The sequence below is a fragment of the Carcharodon carcharias genome, chromosome 1 (assembly GCF_017639515.1).
Source record: "Carcharodon carcharias isolate sCarCar2 chromosome 1, sCarCar2.pri, whole genome shotgun sequence".
Taxonomy (NCBI): Eukaryota; Metazoa; Chordata; class Chondrichthyes; order Lamniformes; family Lamnidae; genus Carcharodon; species Carcharodon carcharias.
Window position 1 is genome coordinate 115,639,169 of NC_054467.1, and position 22,084 is coordinate 115,661,252.

Below are 22,084 nucleotides of genomic sequence, written 5' to 3' on the forward strand. Positions count from 1 at the left end.
AAACAAGGATGAGAATTTTAACATTGAGGCAGTGCTGAACCAGGACTCAATGTAGGTTAGTGAGCACAGGGGTGATAAGTGAATAGGACATTACCTGGGAACCTTCATAATTGCAGGAATAAACATTTTCATGAAATTGACACTCTTGAATGAGTGGAGATGTCAGATTCTGTTGGTGCAACTGAAACCTTTTTCCAGCAAATACTCAGCAGGTCCACAGCATTTGTGGAGATAGAAACAGGTTGAACATTTCGGTTTGATGACTTACCTCATCAGAACGCCCATTGGGTCATCAGCCTGAAACATTGGCCCAAATGCTCCGATCAGCACCGGAACTGCTGTGTCCGATGCTGATCAGACTGAAAACTACCCACTTACCTGGATACATTTAAAAAGGCCAGATTTCCGATACACAATGCAGAACAACTCCATCAGTGCAGGAATCAGCGCAGAAGACACTCCCTCTATTTATGGCACTACCTGCAGTAAGGTAAGTTTAAATGTCCAGTGTGAATGTTAGTGAATGGGTGAGTGGATGAATGAGTGAATGGGTAGGGTGGATGAGGTGGCTGGTGGGTAGGTGGGTGAGGGATAGTCAGGTTTAGTTGGGAGGGGTTGTTGGGTTGGGTGGGGGTAGTAGTCGGGTGGTGGGAGCCAGTCAGGTCAGGGGAGGTCTTAGGGGAATGGTTGGGGAGGTTAAGTGGGGAGTTGGGGTGGGGGGATCAGTGGTGAGTGATTGGGGGGGTCAATTGAATCATTACCCAGAAGTTAGACTAGGATTTTTCTGTCCAACATTTCCTTTGTAACTATCCAGGTAAGTATGTCAGAACTGTTTGAAGTCTGATACTTTTTCGGAGGGTTCTGGGGAGCAGAGCTATTGCCCATCGGAAGTTCAAACTTCCTGGGAAATTCCCACAGAGCATGTCAGGATTCTGTGGGGTCCCAAAGTACATCTTGGGTCCTATGTCCAGTTTTGGATGATCTGGAGACTGGAAGATCTGGGCCAATAATTCTGTTTCTCGCTCCTCAGATGCTGTCAGACTGGTTTAGTACTTCTAGCATTTTCTGTTTTTATTTCAGATTTTCAGCATCTGTAGCATTTGGCTTTGCAGCGAGGCTAGCTAGACAAGCTTGTAGGAATCCTTACCCCCTCCTAATAGAGTGAATAGGTCCAAAGCAATGTACCCACAGTTCTCTGAAGAGTAGTGCATGAGAAGGGTTCACTTTGTGACAGAGTTGTCAACTCTTGCATCAGGCTGCCTCAAAATCCTGGACCTCCCTCCACAAAAACACAGTGTACCTACAACACATGGACTTCAGTTCAAGAAGGTAGCTCATCCTCACCTTCTTGAGGGCAATTAAGTATGGGCAGTAAATACTGACCTTGCCAGCAACGTCACATCCTATAGAATGAATTTTTTAAAAATCCCCTGCCAAAACAAGAACATCATTGCCTGTTGCAGTCAAGTTGCCTGAAGCTCTGACATTCTTCACCTCTGGCTCTTTTTAAACTGTTGCAGGGGATATTAGTGGTCACATTGGTAAGTCTACGGAGTATATTTGCACTAAGCAGGTGGCTGGTGCCTTGTTTGTTAGAGCACAGTTACTTATCCCTTGAGCATCCAAAAATGGCACAATAATGATGTGGGGTTATCAGGATTTCCCCAAGTCCAGGATATTATTGGCTGCACACATTGCTCTGTGAGCCCCTTTAGACAAGCCCACTGTCTTCATAAATTGCAAGTGCTTCCATTCATGTAATGTGGAATTGATATATGATTGCCAGATGTTTCTTGCAAGAATCTGCTATAGAATGGCTACAACATGGAAGGAGGCCATTCTGCCCTTTGAGCCAATGCCAGCTCTCCTCCATAAATAGTCTTGTCCATTATCTCTGCCAGTCTTTCTGTTCTCAGGGAATTTAATATGCTCAAAGACCAACATTGATATTTCTGCCAGTTAAAATCACAGGGTTGCCAGTGATGCCAGGAACATTTTATGCGCACAAACATTTAAGAGTGCAATATAACCTTGCTTTTGCACTGAAATGTCTGCACACTAATTGTCACCGTGCTGTGAGCCCCTAGTGCCTGTTAAGTGTTGTCCTACTTGCTATTGTACTTTTGCAAGCTGCTCCCCCAGTGGCTGTAGCATGGGAGATGGCCAGCTGCTGTGGCCTCAGCCAAGGATTTATGAGATGCTCATGATTGGTGAACTCTAGACCTAAGAGAACTTGGCTGCAGACTGCAGAAAATGACCCAGCATGCACCAGGAAGGGCATTGGTTCCGAGGATTGCAAAAGTGCCGGGGTTCATCACTCCTACTGATCTGAGAGTAGAATTTTTGGACATCTATAACTGATACCCATGAGTTCTCCAAGCTTATCCTAGAGGAAAGAGGTGGATGAGTGAAGGGCAGGAATGGCTCGAGCAGGAGCACTTCTGGGAGATGCTAATACTAGGTCACAGATTCAGCTGCAGCATCCATTAAAGTGACCACATGCTCCCTGGTTGACTGCAGAATATCGATGTCATGCACCAGACCTTGACACAGGTTGGTAGTATACTATTCCACATTCTGCAATGTTGTCAAAGTTCCTTGGCAGGCAGTCCAAAGCACTGAGTGGTGCTGAGCAATCATCTTTCTTTTCAATGATGGGCCCTTAAAGTCTGCATCTCTGACCTCTTCGGTCGAGCTAGGATGTGAGCTGTTTCCTGGACTGTCCTTGGCACCTGCACACGTTGACTTATACATGCGAATCACACTGACCTCTCCAACTCTTTATGTACATTATGCGGATTACTGATTTCTGTGCTGGTGCTTGGAATGGTAAGAAAAATTGACTGCACCTTCATGAGGGTTCTCCTCCTTGGTTTGTTACCAGAGTCACCTGATGGACCTAGAAAAAGGGGAAAGGCACAAGGATTACTAAGTGGTAGCAAGTATAAGCATCAGAAACTGATTGGGACTGCTATGTACTGCCAGGCTGTTATGCTGAATGTGAGAGTGGTAAATGGAAAGAAAAAAAGGAAGCTGTCTAAATACCCAGCTGTGTGCCTCTTCATTTCCGATGCGGCATGACTTTATTTGTCAGTTAGCTCAGTGGTAGCTTCTTCCATTGATGTCACCGATCAATAAGTGGCAGGATCTCTTCCCTCCTGTAGTGTGCCAGCTTCTTCATCAAGGATTGGAACTCGGTTGCAGGCACTCATTGGTCACCTCACCATGCTAATGGTTTCATTCACTTAGTTTGCAGCAGTACTCTCAATGAATGTGATGTTCCTGTGCATTTAAAATCTAAGGGTAGCATCAGTTCTCTTGCCTCTTGCACCTGGTATTTGCCAACAATTGGACATGTGAACCCTGCACTCGCGAACAGAACAGATGGACCAACAGATAACATGTTTGAATTACTGTACAGTTCGGGTAATACTTGTGACATGAATTTAAAGTCTGGATGTGGCAAAGCTTACAACAGATGTGGTGTGAGAAAATCCACGATCCTGCCAGCACACTTCCGCCATAAGAACATGAGAAGTAGGAGCAGGAGTAGGCCATTTAGCCCTTCAAGCCTGCTCTGCCATTCAATGAGATCATGGTTGATCTGCTACTTCAAAACAATTTTCCCACACTATCCCTGCATCCCTCGATATTTTGAATATGTAGAAATCTATCGATCTCAGTCTTGAACATACTCAACGACCTAGCCTCCGCAGCACTCTGGGGCAGAGAATTCCAAAGATTCACCACCCTCTGAATGAAGAAATTCCTCCTCATCGCAGTCATAAATGACCTGCCCTTTATTCTGAGACTGTGTCCCCTGGTTCTAGAGCCCCCAGCCAGGGGAAACACCTTTCCTGCATCTACTGTCGAGCCCTGTAAGAATTCTGTATGTTTGAATGAGATCACCTCTCATTCTTCTAAACTCCAGAAAATAAAGGTCCAGTCTATTTAATCTTTCCTCATAGGACAATTCCGCCATCCCAAGAGATAATTTAGTGAATCTTTGTTACACTCCCTCTATGGCAAGTATATTTTTCTTTAGGTATGGAGACCAAAACTGCACACAATACTCCAGGTGCAGTCTATAAATTGTAATAAGACATTTTTACTCCTATACTCAAATCATCTTATAATAATTTTGGCAGAAGTCCACCGGAAGAGGTGAAAATTATGCCAGGACCCAGATATACTGGGTCATGGGCTTGTATTGGAGTTTCCAATTAGCCTGTTGAACATGGAGCCTTTATTGCCCACCCCTAGTTGCCATTGAGAAGGTGGTGATGAGCTGCCTTCTTGAACTGCTGCAGTCCATGTGGTGTAGATACACCCACAGTGCTGTTAGGAAGGGAATTCCAGGATTTTGATCCAGCGACAGTGAAGGAACGGTGATGGTGAGTTACTTGGAGGGGCACCTCCAGGTGATGGTTTTCCCATCAGTGTGCTGCCCTTGTACTTCTAGGTGGTAGTAGTTGTGGGTTTGCAATGTGTTGTCTAATGTGCTGGCAAATTTGGCCATCACTACAGTAGAGAGCAAGGTTTGGGGTGGGGTAAGTTGTACATTGGAGTTCCTGTGTCTCTATCCCTCAAAGGGACCCAATTTAGGATCTAGGATCAATGAAGGTAAGCCTGGTCGTTGACTGGGACATTAGCCTGAACCTGCAAAGAAAATCATAATTAAGGAAAGTGTATTTTAAAGCAGGCTCCTTTGTAAGGGTAATACTAGTTGCACATGGACACCATGACCCCAGTGTTCAGCCAAAATCTATGTCTCTTTTACTGGACAGGCAGCTGAAATGCAGCACGGGTGACATATAGCCATCTAACATTGTCATAAGGATAAAGGGACTGACCAGTCACCCTGTAAACTTTGGTTTAGTTAGCTGTGGAGGCTGTGGACAGATCCATTTAAGCACTTCAGCTGCGATGCCTCCCCACCCAACCTCTTGTGGATTTTAAGACTCTGAAGCTCAACACTTGATAAATATGCAAGTCTGTGCATGCCATCATGGGGTTACTAGCTCTCCACATCAGTAGAACCTGATCAGAAGGATATTATGGCTAATAGATTGCATTATGTGGGCCTTCCAGTGCAGCAAGGTCTTTGAGAAAGATGAACCTCCAGTGACACTTGTGGAGTTCTAGAATTATAAACCAGGTTGACTTTATTGGGCAGAATGTGTTTTCCTTAACGATGCCAATTCAAATAAAAGCCAGTGCTATGAAAAACAATTTATCCAAAATAATTGCATTAGCTCATGATTTTTATTTCACATTCGTAGAACACCATTAACATATAAAGATATTCTATGGTGTTTCAGAGATATGAGGATAACAGGCACTAAGTTAAGAGATTTAAAAAGTGGCAAAGATTCAAGGAGTTCCTTAAAGGGAATAGGGAGGAGGAGAGGTATAGTTAGAGAATTCCAGACAGTACGATTTACATAGAAGTTACAATGACAGGGCAAAGGGATAATGACGGGGCAAAGGGAGGGAGGCTGAAGTCAACAACAACAACTTATAGCATCTTTAATGTCTCAAGGCACTTCATAATGTATTACAAAACAAAATATGACACTGAGCCACATAAAATATATTCAGTCAGGTGACCAAAGGTTTGGTCAAAGAGGTGGGATTTAAAGAAGCCAGAGGAATGGAGAGACTAAAGGTAGTGTAGCTGGCGGAGGTTACAGGGACATGTGAGGCCATGGAGAGACTTAATATCAAAGGTAATCATTTTACACATGAGCTATCTGGAGACTAGGAAGCAGTGCAGACCAACAGGTATATGGGAGATAGGTGTGCAGGACTTAATGTGGGATAGGACACGAGAAGCACAGTTTTGGTGAGCTGTAGCTTATAGAGCGTGGAAGATGGGAGGCCAACCAGGAAAGCTTTGGAGTATTCAAGTCTGCAAATTTTGCCATAATACCTTGAAGTCATATTTAGCACAGAGGAACATGGTTATGGTTGTTTGAGGTCAATCATCTCAGTCCCAGGACATCACTGCAGGAGCTTCTCAGGTTAATGTCCTCCACCCAACCATCTTCAGCTGCTTCATCAAGTGCTGCCTCAGGGAGATTCGTGAGACGTAAGTAAAGTGTAAAAATAGAAAAATATTAAAATTATTAACATGTCCCTCTCGTGCCAATGTCACACGAGATGGGACATGTTAATAATAAACACTTAAACTTTATAACATTTTTAAAAAACGGACGTGAAACTTCATCCCGCCAGTGGATGAAGTTTCATGAATAATCTGGAGCCCTTGGGGCTCCTGGCCTGCCCACCAGCCTTAAACTTGGACAGGCAGGTCTTTAATTATCTTAACCTGTCAATGGCCTCAATTGGCCATTGACAGGTTGGCGGGCTGATTTCGCTGTCCGCCTGCCTTTCTAAAAATTTAAAGGGACCGCGATGACGTTGGGGATTCCTCCCAACGTCATCCTGTATCATTTTCCCCTCAGCGAGCAGGCCCCGCCTCCAAATCGCCGAGGGGAAAATCCTGGCCTAGGTAAAAGACAAAAATTAATTAGAACTCCAGCACACTAACACTAGGGCAGATCTATGTGGAGAAATATTTTTTCAGTCACGAATAGCATTAAATAACCAGTTTGACACAATTTTATTTTTAAAAACTGATATTTTTATTGTTCAGTTTTCTTTAACATGTGACTTACCTCTATAGCTTGAGTGAAAAAAATGAAAAATTGTGTTCAATATCATCATGAAGAAATTATTAAATGATTTAATCGGTCACTTTTGTGGTGGATGTTGGTTGGTGATAAGTTTTTAAATAATGGATAATAATTTTTAATAATGATGAGATCTAATTGTTTTCTGCTGGTTAATTTTTCCTCATTGATAATTTAAATATTTTTGATTAATTCAGATTTTACCAAAAGATATTCGATTGGTAGCAAACAGATAAGTGATTATTTGACATCCCTGAAACCTCATTTTATAAGTGATTCATTTGAAAGGTAAAATGTTACAGACATACACAAAAGTTAAAGCTTTAAATTATGAGTAAAGATTGGAAGTTAGCAAATATAACACTGCTATCCAAGAAAGCAGGGTGAGAGAAAACTGAAAACTACAGGCCAGTTATCCTGGCACCAGTTGTTGGAAAACTGCTGGAATCATTTATTAAGGAAGTGTTAACAATGCACTCAGAAAATCATAGTATGATCAAAGTCAACAATGGAAAATGTGTGACAAATTTATAAGTTTTTTGAGGATACAATTAGGAAGGAAGATAAAGGGGAATTAGTGGCAATAGTATCAATTTTCAAAAGATGGACAAAAGGCTAATATGCAATTGGGGGTAATATATTAGCATGGAAAGAGGATTAGTTAATGGACAGGAAGCTAAAAGTGGGGATTAACAGGGCATTTTGAAGTTGGCAGCTGCTGGCGGACTGCTGCAAGAATGAGTTCTGGGGCCTCAACTATTTACAATTTATATCAATGATTTAAATGAAGAGACCAAGAGTAATTTTTCTAAGTTTGCTGATGACACAAAGCAAGGTGGAATGAAAGCAGTGAGGGGAGACAAAGAGGTCGCAAAGAGATGTAGACAGATTAAGTGTGGATGAAAACCTGGCAGATGGAATATAATGTGTGGAAGTGTGAGGTTATTCACTTTGGGAGTAAAAGTAGAAAAGCAGACTTTTTTTAAAAGGTGAGAAACTTCTAAGTGCTGGTGTTCAGAGGGAGTTGGGTATATTCATACAAGGAACACAAAGTTAGTGTTCAGATACACATGCTGCAGCAATTGGGAGCTGCTGGGCACCAAGGCAATCCAGAGCGAACACATCTGTAGTAAGCGTTTGTAGCTCGAGGAACTTCGGATCCAGGTAAAAAGAGCTGGAGTCTGAGTTGCAGACATTGCACCGCATCAGGGAGGGGGAAGTTACCTGGACACTTTGCTCCAGGAGGCAGTCACACCCCTCAAATTAGGTAATTCAAATTTGGTCTATGATCAGGGACAGGAGGGTATGACTGCAGGTGAAGCAGGTATGGGAACCCAGGGGGTAGCGATCGAGGAGCCATGGCCCCTGCAACTGTCCAACAATTAAGAGATTCTTGCAAACAGTGTGGACGAGAGTGGGGACAGCAGGGAGAACGAGCGACGTGACCATGGTACCATGGTACAGAGAACCATTTAAGTGGGGGAAGGAAATAGGAACACAGTAGTGGTAGGGGACAGTATAATTAGGGGGATAGATACTGTTATCTGCAGCTGTGAGCGTGAGGGAAGGGATCCAGTTATCGTTGTCTACGTTGGTATCAATGACATTGACAGGACTAGCATGGAGGCCCTGCTGAAAGAATTTGAGCAGTTAGGTGTTAAGTTAAAAAGCAGAACCTCCAAGGTAATAATCTCGGGATTAGTAATAATCTCTGGATTATTACCTGAGCCATGGGCAAACTGGCATAGGGTAAATAAAGTCAAAGAATTAAATGCATGGCTCAGAGGTTGGTGTGGGAGGAATAGGTTTCAGTGCATGGGGCACTGGCACCATTAATGGGGTAGAAGAGAGCTGTTCCGGTGGGACGGACATCACTTGAACCATGTAGGGACCAGTGTCCTGGTGAATCAAATAACTAGGGCTGTAGAGAGGGCTTTAAACTAAATAAAGCTGGGGGAGGGTTCTGGAGAGGGGATATGTAGACCTACAAAGTAAAAGGATATGGCAGCACTGCAGGGCAGCTATTTAGGTGATGATACCCAGAGAGTGAAAGGAAGGGACAGAGTATACAAACATAAAGAAAATGACAGCAAATAGGGTCAAAGGGGGAAAGTTTAAAGTTTAGAAGAATGAGAGGTGATCTCATTGAAACATGGAAGATTCTGAAGGGACTTTACAGGGTAAACACTGAGAGGTTGTTTTCCCTGCTTGGGGAATCTGGATCATGGGGGAAAAGTCTCAGGATTTAGGGTGCATCACTTAAGGCTGAGATGAAGAAAAATTTCTTCACTCAGAGGGTTGTGACCCTTTGGAACTCTCTACCCCAGAGGTTGTGGAAACTCCATTGTTGGATAACTTTAAGGCTACGATAAATAGATAGATGTTTGGTCTCAGGAAATGTAGGGATATAGGGAGTGGGTGGGAAATTGGAGTTGAGGCAGAAGATCAGCCATGATCATATTGAATGGTGAAGCAGGCCAGTATGATCTACACCCCTACATGTGATTCCCCTTATTTCTTTACAGTTAAAGATTTATGATATTGTATTTGGATACCTCAAGATGCCTGACTTCACCAAATTCTTGGATGAAACTAGAAACATCATGGAGGAGTACAAGGTATTTATGCCTTACATTCTAATCTTTTTGTGTGATGATTCTGAAAGTTATGATATAAATCAAATGAGCATAAACATACAATCCAGGAAACTGGTCTGGGATCATAGTAGAATAATGGCGGCTGCACTAATTCCCATCCTAAACCTGCAGAGATGGGCTCAGGAAAATCAGGTCCTTTATGGCTGTAAAATTATGGATAGATTTTCTATTTATATGCTTCTTGAGGTTCTTCACAGCTTGAATCAAGAAATTTTACCCCACAAGTCCATGATTGTCTGTCTACTAAAATTGATGGAATCAGCAGTTTCCCAATGGGCATCTGATGTTCAATACCAGTCACCTTTTCTTTTCAATATTCATCCATGGGATCTGAGTGTGGCTGGCAAGACCAGCATTTATTGCCCATCCCTAATTTCCCTTGAGAAGATGGTGATGATCTTCAATTAGTTATCATCTTCCAAAATTCCTTAGATTCTGCAAAAGTTCCAGCAGATTGGAAAGTAGCTAAAGTAACACCTGTATTCAGGAAAGGAAGGAGGCAGAAAGCAGGAAACAATAGGTCCGTGCTGTTCCTGTCCTGGGAGTGTTTGATGGGACAGTGTAGATTCAGCCCCTCAAGCCTGCTCCGCCATTCAATAAGATCATGGCTGATCTGTTTGTGTTTCAAGTTCTACATTCCCATCTACCTTCCATAGCCTTCGAGCTTCCTTGCCTCTCAAGAATCTGTCTACCTCACCTTAAAAATATTCAGTAACCCTGCTTCCACTACCATCTGAGGCAGAGTGTTCCAAAGTTGCACAACCCTCAGAGAGTAAAAAAATTCTCCTCATCTCTGCCCTATAAGGGCGACCCCTAATTTTAAAACACTGCCCCCTAGTTCTGGACTCACCCACAAGAGGAAACATTCTTTCCATGTCCACCTTGTCAAGACCATTCAGGATCTTACATACTTCAATCAAGTCACTCTCATTCTTCTAAACTCCAGTGGAAACAAGGCCAGTCTGTCCAACCTAACCACATAAGACAACATGCGCATTTCAGATATCAATCTAGTAAACCTCCTCTGAACCACCTCCAATGCATTTACATCCTTCCTTAAATAAGGAGACCAAAAGGGCACAATGTATTCGAGATGTGGTCTCACCAATGCCCTGTGTAACTGAAACTTAACACCCTTACTTTTATGTTCAATTCCTCTCGTAATAAAGGATAGCATTCCATTAGCCTTCTTGATTACATGCTGTACCTGTTCAGTAACGTTTTGTGACTCATATACATGAGAACACCTAGATCCTTCTGCACCTCAGAATTCTTCAGTCGTTATCCTTTTAAGTAAAATTCTGCTTTTTTATTCTTCCTGCCAAAGTGAACAACTTCACATTTTCCCATGTTATACTCCATCTGCCAGATTTTTGCCCACTCACTCAACTTATCTATATCTGTCTGCAAACTTATGTCTTCTTCACAACATACTTTCCTATCTCCCATATTTGTATTATCTGCAAATTTAGCTACCTGCCTTCGCTGCCCTCATCTAAGTAATTGATGTAAATTGTAGAAAGCTGAGGCCCCAGCACAAACTCCCTGCGGAACCCCACTTGTCACATCTTGCCAATCAGACAGAGACCCATTTATGCATACTATCTTTTTCCTGTCAGTCAGCCAACCCTCTATCCAGGCTAATATGTTACCCCCTGCACCATGAGCTTTTATTTTCTGCAATAACCTATGATGTGGCACCTTATCAAATGCCTTCTGGAAATCTAAGTACAGTATGTCTACAGGCTCTCCTTTATCCATAGCACATGTTACTCCTTCAAAGAACTCTAATAAATTGGTTAAACATGATTTCCCTTTCACAAAGTCATGCTGACTTACCTTGAGTTTCTCTAAGTGCTCAGCTCTTCCTTCCTTAATGATTAATTCTAACACCTTCCCTATTACAGACATCAGGATAACTGTTTCCTGTTTTCGGCCTCCCTCCCTTCTTGAATAGAGGGGTTATATTTGCTACTTTCCAATCTGATGGAACCTTTCCAGAATCTAGCGAATTTTGGAAAATTAACACCAACACAGCTGCTACCTCATTAGCCACCTCTTTTAAGACCCTAGGATGAAGTCCATCAGGACTCGGAGACTTGTCAGCCCACAGCTCCATCAGTTTGCTCAGTGATTGTAATTTCACCAAGTTCCTCCCTCCCCTCCACCTCTTGACTTACAACTATTACTGGAATATTTTTTATATCTTCTATCATGAAGATAGAAACAAAATATTCATTCATTTCATTCGTTATTTCCTTATTAGCTACTATTAACTTCACATTCTCACTCTCTAGAGGACCAACATTCACTTTACCTACTCTTTTCCTGTTTAAATACCTGTAAAAACTCTTGCTATCTGTTTCTGCATTTCTAGCTAGCTTCCTCTAAACTCTAATTTCTTTCTCCTGATTAAGCTTCTAGTCGTTCTCTGCCGTTTTTTACATTCTGACCAATCATCTGACCTGCCATTCATCTTCCACAGTTATATGCCTTTTCCTTAAGTTTGACACTTTCCCTAACTACTTTAGTTAACCTTGGATGGTGGGTCCTCCCTTTAGAATTTTTCTTCATAGTAGGAATATACTTATTCTGAAAAATCCTGTTAAATGTCTGTTACTGCTTCTCGATTGATCTATCCCCTAGCCTAGTTCCCAATTCACTTTAGCCAGCTCAGCTTTCATGCCTACGTAGTTGCTCTTATTTAAGTTTAAAATACTAGTCTTAGACCCACTCTTCTTTCACACTGGATGTAAAATTCAATCATATTGTGGTTGCTGCTACCTAGATATGCCTTTACCCTGAGGTCATTAATTAATCCTGTCACATTATACAATACCAAATCTAATATAACTTGCTCTCTGGTTGGTTCCAGAACATGCTGCTCTAAGAAACTATCTGAAGAGCATTCTGTGAACTTCTCACCCAGTCTACTACTGCCAATTTGATTTTTCCAGTTTTTATGTAGATTAAAGTGCCCCATGATTATTGATGTCCCTTTATCACAAGCATCCAATATTTCTTCTTGTATACTTTGTCCTACACTGTGGTTACTGTTAGGGGGCCTGTAGACCACTCCCACTAGTGACTTCTTTCTCCTACTATTCCTCATCTCCATCCAAACCGATTCTACATCCTGACTCCTGAACCAAGGTCATCTCTAACTATTGCACACATGCCATCCTTGATTAACAATGCTACTCCTCCACCTTTACTTAGCTTCCTATTCTTCATGAATGTCATATACCCCATAATATTCAGGACCCGATCCTTGTCATCCTGCAGCCACATTTCTGTAATGGCTATCAGAACTTTACTTCAGTGTGCGCTATCAATTCACTTACTTTGTTATGAATGCTATGTGCATTCAGAATCAAAGCCTTTAGTTTTGTCTTTTTGTTGTCTTTGCGACATCTAGTCTTGATTCTTAGGTTTTTTTCTCCCTGTCCCTTCCTGCCATTCTCCGAGCTTATTTCCCATATTACTATTCTCCTCTCTTATCTTGTCTCTACTCTTTGAAATACCGCATCTTTCCACATTTGATCCCTTGCCCCCACTATTTAGCTTAAAATCCTCTCTACTTCCCTAGTTATGCAGCTCACAAGAACACTGGTCCTAGCATGGTTCAGGCGTAGACCATCCCAATGGTACAGCCCCAATTTCCCCAGTACTGGTGCCAGTGCTCCACAAATCGGAACCCACTTCTCACACACCAGTCTTTGAGCCACGTGTTTATCTCTCTAATTTATTGTACCCTATGCCAATTTACATGCGGCTCAGGTAATAATCCAGAGATTATAACCTTTGAGGTTCTGCTTTGCAATTTAGTACGTAGCTCCTCATACTGTCTATGCAGAACTGCTTTCCTAGTTCTACCTATGTCGTTGGTACCTACATAGACCACCACAACCAGATCCTCTCCCCACCACTACAAGTTCCTCTCCAGCCCTGAGCAGATGTCCTGAACCCTGGCACCAGGTAGACAACACAGCCGTCTGGACTCTCGCTTTTTGCTGCAGAAAACAGTGTCAAACCCCCTCACTATACTGTCCCCTACTAACACTACATTCCTTTTAGCTCCCCCCACTTGAATGGCTTCCTGTATCACAACGCCATGGTCAGTTTGCTCATTCACCCTGCAGCCTCTACTCTCATCCAAACAAGCTGAGAGGACCTCAAACCTATTGGACAATTGCAAAGGCTCACACTCTTGCACTCCTGTCTTCTGGGTCACCTTACCTGCCTCACTCACAACCACACCATCCTGTCCTTGACCACTGACCAAATCAGAAGACCCTATCCTAAGCGATGTGACTGCATCCTGATACAAAGCATCTAGGTAACATTCCCTTCCCTGATGTGTTGCAGAGTCTGCAGCTCAGCTTCAATGACTCTGAGTCGGAGTTCCTCAAGCCATAAACATTTACTGTAGACGTGATGCCCTGGATCACATTGTTATCCAGAAGCTCCCATATGCTGCACTCTTGACAAATCACATGTCCTGCCATCCTTAATATGTTTTAGTTAATTAATTAATTACATTAATCACTTATTTATGTTGCCTTTTTATATATTTTATTAACTTTACCACCAATCTGTGCACTATTTTAAATCTTAGGAATAGAATGGGCCTTAGCCACTCACCAACCAGATAAGCCATGATCTTATTGAATGGGAGAGTAGGCTCAAAGGGCCAGATGGCCTAATCCTGCTCCTATGTTCCTATGAGTGTAAGAGAGCATACCAGGAGCAGCATCTTTCCCTGTAGTAGAGCAAGAACCAATTACTACAGGATGAGAAAGATAGAAAAAGGAAATGAACACCTCCAATCCCCCCCTCCCTCCCCCACTACCCCCTCCCTCCCTCCTCCCCCCACCCACCCCCTCCCCTCTCTTCCCCCTCCCTCTCCCTCCCCTTCCCCTCCTCCCCTCCCCCTCCCCTCACTCCCTCCCTTCACCCCCCCCGCCACCCTCCCACCCCCCCCACCTCCCTGGAAAATCTGGAAAAAGAGCTGAATTCCAGAGTTGAGGTGAGAATGACTGCCTTCGACATCAAGGCAGCATTTGAGAAAGTGTGGCATCATGGCGTCCCCGTAAAATTGAAGTCAATGAGAATCGGGGGAAAGCTCTCCTGTGGTTGGAGTGTGGTTGTGGTTGTGAGGCCAATCATCTCAGTTCAAGGACATTGCTGCAGGAATTCCTCAGGCTAGTGTCCTAGGCCTAACCATCTTTAGTTGCTTCACCAATGACCTTCCCTTCATCATAAGGTCACAAGTGGGGATGCTCATTTATGATTGCGTAATGTTTAGTTCCATCTGCAACTCCTCAGATAATGAAACAGTCTGTGCCAAATTCAGCAAGATCTGGACAATATTTAGGTTTGGACTGACAAGTGGCAAAGTAACATTCCTGCCACAAAATTGCCAGGCAATGACCTTCTCCAACAAGTGAGTATCTAATCACCTCCCTATGACATTCAATGGCATTACCATTGTCAAATCCTTCCCCCCTCTCTTCTCAGCCACACCCCCGCCCCCCCCCCAAAACCTGCATCAATATCCTCGGGACACCATTTACCAGAAACATAACTGGACCAACCACAAATACTGTGGCTATAAGAGCAGTTCACAGGTGGGTATTTTTGTGGCGAGTGACTCACCCATTGACACCCCAAAGCCTGTCCACCATTGACAATGCATAAGACAGGAATGTGATGGAATTCCATCCACTTATGTGGCTGAGTGCAGCTACCTTGTGGAGTTCAACATCATCAAGGACAAAACAGTTTGCTAGATTGTCACTAATGTTCCTTCTAAACTTTGTGGTAACCAATATGTCCCTGCAAAGGCTGCGTGCAAACCAGTCCCTTTAAATTACCACATGTGCGTGACCATGCAAAAAAAATTAGAAAGGGTTGCATACTTAAAGAAATTGCTGTACACACAAAAAGATATGCAAGGAATGTTGATTGGCATCCCATCCACTACCGTAAACATTCACTTCCTCCACCACTAGTGAACTGTGCCTACAATGTATACCATCCACAAGATACATTGCAGCAACTCGCCCGCTTCTTCAACAGCACCTCCCAAACCTGCAACCTCTACCACCTACAAGAACAAGGGCAGCAAGCATACTGCTGTCCTTCAAGTTTCCCTCCAGGTCACACTCCAGCCTGATTTAGACATATTTTTCAATCCCTTCATTATTGCTGTGTCAAAACCCTGGAACTCTTTGCCAAACAACACTGTGGGTGTTCCTTCACCACACAGACTGCGGTGGTTCAAGAATGTGGCGCACCGCTACCTTTCTCAAGGGTAGTTATAGATGGGGAAGAAATGCCATCTTCCCCAGAGAAGCTGACATCCATGGATGAATTAAAAAAAGATATGATATGTCTTAACTTTCCCCAAGTGCTTCCACGACGTGGTTTCCATTTGACCTGCATATCCATTCTTTCCACCCCACAAATGCTCCAATGCTCTAAAGGCACTTCTCATGTACAGCCAACATCTGGCCCAGTTCTTTGCCTAACCTATTTCTTTCACTGACTCCAGCACAAATGGAATACCACTATACTGAGTATCAGTATCCTGTTAAGATAAGGAACAAAGGACTAGTCCCTCCAGACTTCCTATATTAGTTCCAAATAATACCATCAGAAACGATCATAAGGTCCATCAGTTGACCAGTTGACAATCCAACTTTGTACACTGTCCTCAAACCACCCGGCAACACTTTGCAGCAACAGGAAAATCTGTCCATCTATTTTCCAGTGATGGAGCTGTGTATATTCTAGTTGTTTCTGTTTTTATTTCAGCAGTCGCAATTTTTTTTAACCATTGCCATATAATTTCCCAGAAATTACTCAGGCTCTTTTCACCTACAGGAATGTGCCATTTTTGACCTTAGTGAATTTCTTGCCATACATTTTGAAAAAGACACTGACAAGATGCAAAGACTTGTACGCCGGATAGCTGAAAAGGAACTGGATGCTGCTATTGGCTGGTAAGTGCATTCAAAAGGAGTTTTTAAAAAAAATCTAACTTTAGATGAATTGCAAATTAAAGGCGTTTTAAATATAATTTATTTGGTGAAATTACCATTCGTTTAGATATTTTCCTGTTTTTCCTCTTGTTACAGACAGGGGAGAGATGAAAGGGTTGGTTCCCCTTTTTTCCATGTGATGACAGAATCAGTGTATCCCATTGTTGAAACCACGGGTTGGAGCTGATGTAATTGAAACACAATGGGGGGATGATTGATATCCCATCAACATTCCAATTATGATGAGCTTACTGAAAGACTTTGTCTGACAACTGTATTAGCCATTGTCCTTTAAATCTCTCCCATTGAAATGGTGAGGGGCAGTAAATTTGTACCTGGGAAATCCATTTGCATTTTTAAGTAATTTTTCAGAGATATTATCTGTGCGTCCAAAACCATAAGAAGTCACCTGACTTTCTGGAATCCATTTTGTGAAGGTACAGTGTCCATTATTCCATGTTGCTTTCTTTTTAAAAGTAAAAGTCTATTTCCCATTTAGCTTTACAGGCATGTAGTGATTGCCACAGACTGATGAGTTGATTGCCAAGGAACAACAGTTCCAGAATGTCTTCCTAGCTGAAAGACCTGTAATCTTTCACAGAGTGCCTGATTTTCCTAAGGTGCCAGGAGTTATAGATGGTACACATGTAAACCATTCAGGACCCATCTCTCAATCCATTAAATTATGCAATCAAAAAAGGGTTACATTCTCTAAATGTGCACCTCTTTTGTGACAAACAGCACAGCGTCCTATATGTGACTGCTTGGTTTGCTGGCAGCTACTGATACCTTTGTGTTTCAGCACCATCAGCACTTGCCTATCGGCACTCTGTCACCCAAGTACCTTAATGCCTGCTGGACAACAGGGACTGCTTCTCATCACCCTGTTTTGTAAATCCTATGCAGATGCCTTCTCGAGGTGCGGAGCTATACACCTGTGAAGGCAATCTTGACACTGATGTAGCCATTAATCACACCAGTATAAAACTCAGAGAAAACCAAAAACATCAGGTTTCTCTTCCCTTCCTTGCTCCCTTAATCTCTTCACTTCACCCAATGCAGCCTTCTCATTGCAACTATTTATACCGCCAGCTGCATCTTTCTGGACTGGTGAGTGGGAGTAGATGAAGGTTGACATAGATCAGAAGATCAGGACACTGGGGTGTGTGCAGGGAGAGGAATTACCCTGAAGCAAATGGTTTGCTACATCTTCCTCCTCTTGCTTTAACACGTTAAGTAGCTGTGAGCCAGCTTAGTGCAGGTGAGCTCTCCCCCAACTTTTAAGTTCAGCCCTCTCTGTGCCTTACCAGGAGTTTCATCATCTTTCTGAAAAACCTGAAGTTAGAAGACCAGCCCTTTTTGCTTGGCTCTTATGGCCATTATATGTTGTCTTCTCCTGAAAGAAACTGGAGAAGCATGAAGTGTTTATAGACAGTTTTTAATGCACTCAAGATATCTAAAGCACTTTACAGCCAATAAATTACTTTTGAAACAAAGCTGTAGTTGGAACATATAAAATGCATTAGACAAATTGCCTACATAGTGCTCGAAACAGCAATGAGATAACTGAACTGATAATATGCCATTGTGATGTTGGTCGGCTTGTGGCTGTAATAAAAGAATAGACAGTACATTGATGTTAATTTTAAGTGGGCTGGATTGGGGTGTGGGACTTGCAAGATGGGAGGGAGCTCAGAGTGTGGTTTGAACCATTTTCACTTTTATACCTCCTTTGAAAAAAGTAGGACAGTCTTCTGCTTGAAAATGGTATGTATGATGTCAGGGCCGGTAACAAAGTGAGAACTGATTCAAGATCAATGGAGGAAGAAAATGTTGCACACAGAATTACTAGAACGTGTTTCCACAAATGGCTAATGAAGGAATGTCTCTAACATCATTTAAAATCAACATGTAGAAGTGGTACTGGCACTGGCCAGTTGGAATTTCTACATCTACAATATCTGACAAACAGTTGTCAGATAGATGTCCAGAGAAATGTTGACTTTTTTTCCACCTTTCTGCTGATCTAGTCTATTTTTATTTTATAGCACTTCCTGAACTTGTACACTCTGTATCATAAATATTATTTTCAAAGGTACATGGGCAAGAAAAGACTTCCATTTACTGAAATAAAGCTACACAAATTGTTCAAGGAAGCTCTTGTACATCTTCTGAAAGAACTTTTGAAACGAGTTTACAGTATGAAAAATATTGAAGAAGCGAAGGAAAAGGTATCTAGTTCTTTTATTTTGCATGTATTGAATGTATTAGCACATGAAATCTGTTTCAATTATTTCACTTTATGTATCCATTATAATTGTACTGATCCATATTTTTAATGCTTCCAAATCTCCAGTTTTGTGATGGATTATTTGTGCATTCACTTACATATTATTCAATCCTTACTCCATTTTTTGGAACATTTAACTAAGTATTGCTTTTCCTAGTTTTCACATATATCTCTATGATGTCACTTGTGCCTTCCACAGCAGTGCTTTTTTATAGCCTATTTCAAAGTCTCTCTTTCGCAGATCCCATCCTCTCCCAAAACACAAGCTGACCTCACTTCCCCTCCATCCTGAGCAAGGAAATTGAGGCTATTAATTTATTTTCCTTATTTATTAGTTTAGTTGTAAATTCTAACAGAGCATAATCACAAATTGGTGATCCTGGCCTTGTGATCAGAGACTCACCGAGTGTTCCTCCATAAATTGCTCCACAGGATGTATATTTGACCTGGTGCCTAGCTGCTTCAAGTGATAAAGGTCTTGCAGAGCACTGATGAGGACTGGGTTCTTTTTCTTGGGATACTGTCAATTTTGTAAAAAAGGAAGGCTCAGCATGAGCATATGGATATTACTATGCAGGGCCATGTTAAACTTACAGCAAGATGGTAAAGCCAGAGACCAGAAGCCATTCTTTTACTTAGTTTTAGATTTATTCAGAATGTGAAACATTATAAATGTACAACTTCTCACTCTATAAGCCACCACTAGTCTCTTTATATGCTCTTTTTATAACCCATAAAACTAATTAACAAATAAACTAATTGACTAATTGAAAGCCCCTTAAAGGGGCAACCAGTCACTTTACACTCAAGTAAATATCCAATGAATGCGCTCCACCAAGTATATGCACTTAACCTTAATTTATACAATTAACAGTGGAGGCTAAATCATTGAATATATTCAAAGCTGAGTTAAATTTTTGATCTACAAGGGTTATGGGGAGCAGGTAGGAAAGTAGGGGTTATTTTCACATTCAGATCAGCCATGTAGTTATTGAATGTGCAACAAGCTTGATGGGCTTAATGATCTATCTCTGCTCCTATTTCTTATGATCTTATTATCGGTGAAGTGAAATAGATGTTTGTAGACGAAAGGCTCTGAATAGTTTTGTTGTACAATATGCCTTACTGGAAACTCACATCTTATTGTTTACTTAGGTGTCCAAAGACCTTAAAATGACTTTATCAAAAGCGGATGTATGCTTTGAGTCCAAGCTTGAATTTGAACTTCATGAAAAAAGGTAAAAATCCAAAATCACAAGGTAAATACATTGAAAGCCATTTTGCACACCTTACCCCATTCATTTTAAAATCTAACCCCGAACACTGCCTTCAACCATTCCTTATATTACCAGATTTTCACAGGAAAGCTCTTGCTCCCATATTTGCAGCACAGATTGGAGAATCTGGCACCTAGGTCAACATATTGAGATTGCAGGCATTTTTCAGGCATTGAAACTAATGGAAAATTAAGATTGTTGACTTCATTATTGAGTCTTTGGAATTCGCTTCCACGGAGAACAGTGGAGGCTGGGTCATTGATTATATTCAATGCTGAATTAGACAGATTTTTGTTCTACAAGGGAGTCAAAGGTTAAAGGGAGCAGGCAGGAAAATGGAGTTAAGGTCACACTCAGATCAGCCATGAAGTTATTGAATGGTGGAGCAGGCTAGATGGGCCTAATGATCTATGCTTGCTCCTATTTCTTATGATTATTGTCATCCAAAAATGATATAAATCTTTTAAGAGCTTCTAAATACTAATATATACCCCCAAGTAATTATAAATGTTTTATGGTCTATATGGACCAAAGTCCTTGCTCTGGGGATTTGTGTGCCTTTTTCTGTGTGTAAATAATGGAATTAAAAATTCTGACCACAATTTATTTCTGTTGAAGGAAGGTTGAGGGACAAGGATGTAACCAATGGCTCAAATGCTGAAGGATAGATAATGTAAATATAACCAAATTATGTTCTATTAGGATCATATTTTCTACTTTTCTCAAAAAGATGTTCAATGCCCTTTTTATCTATTACTAAAATCCTGCTGAAAAGTGACAGACTCATGCTGTTTTCAAACATATAATTACATTAATCAAAATTTATTTATGGGAGCAACAAAAAAGCCATTCATGATGCAGATGTAATAAGATCATTTTTGGATGGCAATAATTATAAGAAATAGGAGCAGGTGTAGATCATTAGGCCCATCGAGCCTGCTCCATCATTCAATAACTTCATGGCTGATTTGAACATGACCTTAACTCCACTTTCCTGCCTGCTCCCCATAACCTTTGACTCCCTTGCAGAACAAAAATCTGGCTAATTCAGCCTTGAATATATTCAATGACCCAGCCTCCACTGCTCTCTGTGGTAGTGAATTCCAAAGACTCAATAATGAAGAAGTCAACAATCTTAATTTTCCAGCCATTAGTTTCAATGCCTGATTTTCAAAAAGCTATTTTTTTTCTTGAGAGATCCATCAGATGCAGGTGAACTGCGTAACAAGGAAATATTATAACCTTTTAGTGCTTTGGAGAAGGGGTGATCATGATACAGAGGAGGCAAGCATGGCATTTTGTCCCTGACCACAATGCCATTGATCGGAAGCTGAATTGGACCAGCCACAGCAACATTTTGACTACAAGAGTACATAAAGGCTGGTTATTCTATAACATCCTGATCCCTCAAAACCTATTTACCATTGGGAAAGTACTTCTTCCTTGAAAGATCCACTTTATCTGTTATTGTGCCATGGAGCTGCCTTGTTGTATTATATCAGCTGAGTTTTATTATGACAACACTCGTGAATGTATGTGGGGAGGATTTATGGGACTTTGAAGTTGTTATAGTGTGGCCTTGTTGTCTATTTGTAATAGAGTCAATCTGCAGACAACTTTTTCTAAGTGAAAACATTAGGTTTATTTACAATACAGCCAGCAGCAACTACATGTGTGCTTTGAACTCCATCCCTATCTCTGCACTGACCATGGAGGTAGCCCGTGCTGCTAACAATTGGTTCACACAGATCATGTGATCTTACATCACAGGACTATTCTTAAAGGTACAGTCCAACATTTAACAAAACCATAATTAGTAAAGAAGTGCACCCCAGGTTGGTTGGATATAGGTTTGCCCTGACAATTTCAATATACAAATTCCTGATCTCATAGGCAAATGCTGCAACAAGGCCACACTATAACAACTTCAAAGTCCCATAAGTCCTACCTCACATACTTTAATGAATGTTGTCATAATAAAATATGGCTGCAAACTATCCAGTTGAACATTGAAAATAAGAAGTTCCATTCTTCTCAGTTAAAGCCTTGAAAACCTTGCTGTCCATTAAATTTTCCATCACGAATAATACCTGTTATTTGAGTAATAATGAATGTTTTG

At 41.6% G+C, this 22,084-nt stretch overlaps 1 protein-coding gene across 4 annotated transcripts in view; it reads left to right on the plus strand.

Annotated features, from left to right (window-relative positions):
- Positions 1-22,084, plus strand: part of LOC121284814 — a 142,364-nt gene that overhangs the window by 114,925 nt on the left and 5,355 nt on the right. For all 4 annotated transcript variants that reach the window (XM_041200540.1, XM_041200551.1, XM_041200557.1 and 1 more), the window contains 4 exons: positions 9,221-9,313; positions 16,241-16,359; positions 18,494-18,629; positions 19,844-19,926. In XM_041200540.1, the coding sequence (XP_041056474.1) occupies positions 9,221-9,313; positions 16,241-16,359; positions 18,494-18,629; positions 19,844-19,926 (431 nt within the window). The remainder of the gene's footprint in view (positions 1-9,220; positions 9,314-16,240; positions 16,360-18,493; positions 18,630-19,843; positions 19,927-22,084) is intronic.